The 7,676-nt window shown below is 46.6% G+C and overlaps 1 protein-coding gene across 1 annotated transcript; it reads left to right on the forward strand.

Annotated features, from left to right (window-relative positions):
- Window positions 1-230: 230 nt before the first annotated feature.
- E1B28_007991 (uncharacterized protein) lies at window positions 231-727 on the forward strand (the record flags this gene model as incomplete). The annotated part of the gene is made up of 2 exons (XM_043152774.1): window positions 231-300; window positions 375-727. 2 exons carry the CDS (start codon window positions 231-233, stop codon window positions 725-727), a joined length of 423 nt encoding a protein of 140 aa, XP_043010861.1.
- Window positions 728-7,676: the final 6,949 nt, after the last annotated feature.

The following is a 7,676-nucleotide window of genomic DNA, read 5'->3' on the forward strand; positions in this document are numbered from 1 at the left end:
CAAATTCGCACAAATTATTTTGGTTAGAGCTCCAAATTTTACCTAATTTCCCCAAAAGTATCAGAAGTTCGGGAGAATTAGTGCTATTTAGTTCCCACTGTAAGTTAATTCAATCGAATTATGACTAAGGCATGCAGAATTAAATAAATTATAACTAAGCATGCAAATTGGGAGGATTAGTCGGATTTATACTAATTCGCAAATCGGGTTTTTCCTGATGTTAGAATGGCATGAGAGGCAAACTGCCAACTGAGGGCAACTTTGTGACGGTATCTACTGTTGTTGCATCACCCGCCTCTCGTGAGTTTAATCCGCTCGCATTCAGTTATACAACCTTGCCTGGATCCTGACTTGATGTTAATCCATTTCTGAAGGGGGTTCTGTTCAGCTGCATTCTAGCGACCCCTTCGATGACCCTTTCATTGACCCCAATTTCTACGGCTCCAAGTTCGACATGACCGTCATGAAAGAGGCAATCTACGCTGCCCGTCGCTTTACTGCTGCTAGATCTTGGGACAGTTACATCCTCAAGCCTTCTTTCAACGCCACAACGGAGGCAGAGATTGAGGACATGATTCGCGATACCACTTGGACGATTTCCCACCCTGTTGGAATGGCTGCTATGAGCGCGAAGAGTGCTGATTATGGTGTTGTTGATCCTGATCTGAGGGTGAAAGGGATCCGATCAGGCCTTCGCGTCATTGATGGTTCAGTCTTTGTGAGTTAAAAAAAAGCTTAATTGTGTTTCTTTTTCTCGGTTGGGGCTGAAGATTAAATTTGTTACAGCCATATATACCTGCTGCTCACACACAGGCTCCTGTCTATATCATAGGTGAACGAGGATCGAGGATCGCAGCTAATAAAGGACGCATGGGGGCTTTGAAAAGCAATGGCTGTACTTCCCCGCAATATCGTCATGAAATTTGGATATACGTTCGTTGGAGGATCTTTGGCTGGGTTACGTACAGTATGTTCCCCACACCCCGTAACTAATCGAACAACAGATTATCAATATATGGAGGAGGGTAAAGAAAGAGGTGTTTATACTGTAGTCAGTGTTAGTCCAAACTTCTCGCCATCCTTCAAAGTCAAGTGATTGAATGCCGAAGCGTCGAATCCAAGAGCGCCACGCTTCAGAGCCATGACTGTAAGGGCTCACAGTGGATATATGAGATGTGTGCCATTCACGCCTCGAACGAGATGAACCCTAGTCGAACTGACAAGATGAGAGAAAAGACAAGGTTCATGCATTGCGGATCTGATGCTGTTTTTTAAACCTGGTAATGAATTGTTCCATATATCCCACAATCAATGCCCCTCTTAGAATATGAATCCTCCAGCAGCAAAAATCAGGTCCGAGGCGACTCCCGAAGGGTAGAAACTGGAATTGCTGCGTCAGGATACCCCGTCCACCATCTCTAACAACTGGAACCCCCCGTGCCCTAATTTCTACAGTCTCCTTTGCTTCTTTTTAGTTGATCTTCTTGTGGTTAACTCAGATGTGGCCATTTCATCCAGCTGGACGATGTAGGTTTCTGTTTGGATAGTTGGAGAAACTGCATCGGATTCGTGTTTGTGAAGTTGAGACGAAACACTGGAAATTCGACGAATCTTGTAATGCCAGATTCTACAATTCTATTAATAGAAGGCTCGTGACGAGACAGGGCTGTACCCACCCAACATTGTTCATGACTCAAGAGCTACATGATTTCCATCCTGATGCACCTCTATCGAATTTGACAGGTTGTGACTAGTGCACGCCGCCTACTACATCAGCCTGTGTACAGAGAAATCAGGACATCAGATGAAATCGTAGTATGAGCCCCGCGCACCGAAAGCAGTCAATTTGTGAGCTTTTTCATGCCTTGATAAATCCCAGCTAGTTTGTTTTTCCATCGATTTCAGAAACATTCTGGATGGCATCGAGTCCATCTGTTATGACCCGAGTATTCCGAACGCCCAGACTAGACGCCAAACGCTTTGACCTATTAGGTTATTGCGACCCAAACGCCCAAACCAGACGCCGGATGTTTTGAAACCGTCCTGCCAAGACCAAAACTCTGAATATATCACACCGACAACCCCGAACGTTGATTATCGAGACTAATCATATCACCTTATCTCCAAGATGGTCACAATCACTATCTATTTGTGATTTGTAACCATGTGCCGCATTCTCAGTACCTTAACGCAGCACGACGCAGCATAAAGCCGAGGGGACGCCTCACTTTCCGGCCTGTACTGCCGAATTTACATCTCATTCTAATATGCCGAGTCTACACCTCATCCTTCCGAACTGCGCACTTTAGCGAAACTCACCGATTGGACAACTGTGCTATATTTCCGTAGTTATTCTTTTTATTTTCTAATCCGTAGTCAATCCGTAGCTGAACGATACTGACTCAGGACTTACAAATATATACAAACATTAGAACTATATAAGAACTGGGCCTTCGAACACGAGAATCTCAACCTAGTTATTTTGCAACCTCTGTAACCTTTTTTCTTACCTTTAACTACTATTTCTCCTCTTACTTCTCTCTCTTGTAAATTCATTAAGACATAGAATCATATCTATCTGAATCTACAAACCCCATCTCGTGTGAATACCATTTAAGTGAACCAATATATCAACCAAACAAACCGTAAGCCTCTCCTCATTCCACAAATACTCTGAATATTAACCCTTTCAACAATCATAACTAACTATCAACCATTATCTTTCATAAATCTCAACTTGTGCATAATAAAATACTTGTTGAATCAAACTAACTACTCACATCTTGCTCATTAATCAACCCTAGCTTAAAGTGTAAACCTGTCTAACTTACTCAACTCGAACATTTATCTTGTGGAACATTTACCGAGTCATAACATAATAACTAGGTTCTAAATTGATTAAGCCATCATGTCAGCAGTTAGAACTAGAACTAGAACACGCACCGACAATAACGACGGAACGTCGTCGTCATCCGAATCAACCCCTTTTCATGTACATCATCCAACGACTGGCTGGACTCCTAGAAGGCGAAATGGAAGGTCACCAAGTGACCCTCGCTCCCCCCGTCCCACTGTAAACCGTGACCTTGAAAGGCCCATGGGATTTAATACCCCTGGAAGAAGGTTAATAGAAGAATCTGACCCAGAAGACCCTTCAACCTACCCTCGAAACCCGTTCGCCCCACCGACAAACATCAGACCAGCCGTCACTCCCCCCAATTCCCCTCAACCTACGAATCCTGAGGCAGTACCAGATACACCAACATCTCCACCATCCTCCCCCTTACGCAATATCACAAATACGGAACGTTACTCCCCAACGTTCGTGAGACAGGTCAACATGCCTTCTATTCCATCCCCTGAAGATAATGTCGAAGGGATACGTAGAGCCCGAACGCGCAGAATCTACCTGGGTGCAAATCCCAGCAGACTAATTCCTTATCCCACACCGATTTCAGCCTCTCAGTCTCGACCAATCACGACGGTCATGACTTCCCGAAGAACACCTAGGGCGCCGCAATCCGAAAACTCCCAAAACGAGTTTTTTCTGGACGAACCCACAGGAGCGTCAGAACCGCGTGATACGAAGGAATCGCCGCTAAACGCACCTGTGGAAACATTGATAACACCTCCGAGTACACCTTCGAATCGTAGTAATGAACATACATCTGCCGAACGAATGAAACAGTCAACTTCGATGATAGCGCTTCAGGGAAGTCCTCGATCAGACAGGAGCTCCCACGAAGATACGAACGATGAGAGTGCACCAGAACATATAGAGTTATCACCAAAGAGTCGCAATATATCACAACGGGAACGAAACACCTACCTTCTACCACCCCTGCTAGAGACCTCTAGTCGAACTATTCCTGAATTCGTCCAAGCACAACCACGAGAACATGGCTCCCGCGATGATGTAGAAAGACTTTTAATCGCTAGAATCGGAGATTTAGCGTCAAGAATGGAATGTCCTGTATATAGACAGGAATTAATTACGTACCTTCGTCTGTTTCAACACTTTCTACAAACACCCCCTGAAAATCTTCCACTGTATGCCTTAGAATACGTGTCGGATCCAGCAAACCATCTGGAACTGTTAAGATTCATGCAATACGTACATCGACCCGAAATAAGGGACATCGTAGTGGAAATATCGAACGGAGAAGACCTACGAGACCTAACTTCCTTCCTATCTTATGAAACAAGTTCGGAATCGAGAGAGGATGAAGTAGTAGGGAATATGGGTAATACTGAAGAAGAAAGGGCCGAACAGTTAAGACGACAATCAATACTCAGAAACTTGAACAAAAGGGAGTACCTACGTCGAATGGAGATCATGATTTACGATGGTCCACAAACCCTAAGCCCACCCTTTCGACCTACTAATCCCGAACCACCTTCCACCAACGACTCTGACCTTTCACTACCTCCCGGGAACCAGCTCCAAGCGCAGACTTGGGAACGAGAAAGAAAGGAACGACGTCGTAAAGACGATCGTTCAAAAGGAGAATTGCTTGAAGCGAACTCTCAGGCGTCGTATGTAACGAACATTCCGAAACCCAAGCATAGTCTCCGTTCGTATCGAACAAAGACTCGGTCACAAGTGGTAGTGATCACGGATTCCGATTCTTCGTCCGAGGAGCACCCTATACGAGAGAGAGTTACGAGTTGGGAAATATCCGGGCAGCCACCAAGACACAGGAATCTCGATGTTGATACAGAACGGAGGATAGGCGATGACGAAAGGTCCCTTCGACCAAGTTATACTACCCCACGTCAAAGCGTACGATTCTCTGCAGAAACTCCGGTATACACAGAGGTAACCCCGGCGGCCACTTCATCACGGCACCCGGGAGATGTTAGAAAGTCAGGATACCGGTTTACCCCGCTACGAGTTGTAAATGTAACTCCCGAACCCGAACTTGAAAAAGAAGATCAAAATGAACTAATAAAGACGAGGAAGGACACACCCCGGCCCCAAAGAACTCTTATCCATCCTCCAAAAGCTCCTACAGACCTCCAAAGCTTGAATTTGCCAGTAATTGAAGCGTTGGTTGAGGATGAAGAAAAAACGAGTACAAGGGATGAAAGTAGAGAAGGCGGATCAGTAGACGTAACGCGGAGTAACGGTAACGTACACGAGGAACCGGCTATACCGGACTTTATCGTAACCAAAGCGGGTGGGAACCAACTACCTAAAGAAACAAAATCCGATTTGTCGGAAATGCAAAGCAAGTCATCCATTCCGCCTTCATCTCGTACGCCCACCTTCACCCATAACCCTCTCGATCGTGATGCTCCCCCCCACTTACCTTTCAAGTCAAACATACAAGTTCCGGAAAAGGGTAACTCGGGAAAAGATGATGGAGATGAGAGCGAAGAACGGATGAGTATTTGGGAAGAGAAAGGGAAATGGAAACAGGGTGCGTCTCCTGATCGTCCCGCACATTTTGGTGAAGTACCTAGTTGGAGGAGACGTACAAATGTGGTCAACACCAGAGGTGGTGCCCCACATAGATCGTTTATTCCATCCCGGGAACTCCAACACGCAATCCAACAAGCTAACGAATCGATTGTTTCCCCTCCCAATCCGTCTCTAAACCCCCTCTCCGTTCCTTCTGGAAAAGCGCCAGGAGAAGGCCTTGATCCTAGCTATCGAGACACGACTCACGATGATGGCCATCGAAGATCAGGCCCCTCTCCATCCACTTTAGATGTTAATATAGGAAAACAGGGATCAGACACAAAGAATGAAGTAGCTGCACGCTCTTCTTCGGTTGAGGGTGTGGCTACAGGCTCATCCCCACACACGGGTGTAGCTACACGCTCATCTCCGGTTGAGAATGTAGCAAACGGGCCATCAACCGACGGAAACACGACTGAATCAAGTTCAAACCCAAGGAGTAACGGTGATGATGACGCGTCGAGTACGAGTAAGAGCGTGCCAACCTCCAGTAAATCAACCGAATATCACTCATTTTCCATTTCTAGTCCAAGCCAAGGACAATCAGCCCTAAGACAGTCGAATATGGCACCACCACCACCACCCTCGCCGCAATCGTCGCGGTCATCACCGCCACCCTCCAATGCCTTAATTCCGAGGCAAAGGACTCCGCATGATCACGAATTTGCACCAGACCACTTTCACAACCCCTACGGATTCGTACCGCAAGAGTATACGGGACCACTTCAAACTGGTGGATTCGCACCGCCTCCTGGAGCCCCAAACGCACCAAGACAAGGACCTCCACCGATGTTTCCGCCGCCACCCCCTGGTTATGGACCCCCACAACCACCAGGTCCACCAGGTCCCCCATTCCTACCACCGCTGCCGCCGCCACCATTCGGATACGGCCCTCCTGGTCCTCCCGGTCCACCGGGTCCTCCTGGCCCACCAGGACCTCAAGGACCGCCTAGTCAGAATAATCTGAATTCACGAGATGATGACGCTCGATTAATTCGCGAGGCCGTCAACCGTGAGTCAAAGTTCGAGATTAAAAAACCTCGCGAGTTCGATGGATCAAAGCGAGATGAATTTCGGGGATTTATCAGCGATTGTATACGTATGTTCGTTGCCAAACCCCATATCTACATTGCTGATCAAGAAAAAATTCAGTTCGCTTCATCGTATCTCACAGGCGCAGCATCGCGTACCTTTCAAAACTGGGTAGAAAAGGAGATGAATAATGGAGGATACGATTTAGCATTACATAGCTGGTCTAACTTCGTATCTGCACTAAGACGACTATTCGGAGTGTTTGATGAGGAACTGCAAGCGCAAGCCGCATTAGACAAAATAATCCAGCGATGGAATGAGACTTTCGCAGAATTCTTGGTACGATTTGAGGATGCCTCCCTTCTCACTGGCTACAATAATAATGCACTGAAATGGAGACTTATAGCACAAATCCGAAGAGATCTCAGAGACCGTATCACTTACGTAGGAGGAGTACCAGCCGAATACCAAGACGTAGTGCAAAAACTACTCGAGATTGATGGCGCGCGACAAGCATTTTCGGACATAGGGTTCGATAATAGGTATAGATCTTCACCCAATAACGCGCTCGCTGGACCTTCTATTAATGCTAATCAAGGAGCAGTTTCAACCAAAGTCCCACCTGCTCAAAATAATACCCAACGAGGACTACGCTCAGGGCAACGAGCTTATAACTCAAATCAACCAAAGAATTCTGCACAAGGGCGACTTGCTCAGGAAGCACCCCAAAGACCGATCATGAGAATTTCCCGACAAGAACGGGAACGACGCATGGCCAATGGCCTTTGTTTTAGGTGTGCAAAACCAGGACACTTTGGAAGGGATTGCATTAACCCCCGGTTGATAGCTCACCTCCCAACCAAGTCACGGGTCGCATAGGGATTCTGGTTGAAGAACCAGAGGAGGAATTACTCGCCTATGCGTTCGATGACAACGGAGAAGCCTATCTCGTTGAAAACGACATCAACGATATCAGCGTCGACGACGAAGACACCGAACCGTTGTCGGGAAACGACCAGGGGACTCAGAACCTCGAGGAGGGAGAGAATTGAGTCCCGACTTACACCAGCCCCCTTCAAATTCTTCTGCAATCAATTTCGATACTAGCACTCCCTGCGGACGACATAACACTGAATACACCTCATTACGATCTACTGTTCTTACCCCTATATCGTCTGTA

The sequence above is a fragment of the Marasmius oreades genome, chromosome 4 (genome assembly GCF_018924745.1).
Source record: "Marasmius oreades isolate 03SP1 chromosome 4, whole genome shotgun sequence".
Taxonomy (NCBI): Eukaryota; Fungi; Basidiomycota; class Agaricomycetes; order Agaricales; family Marasmiaceae; genus Marasmius; species Marasmius oreades.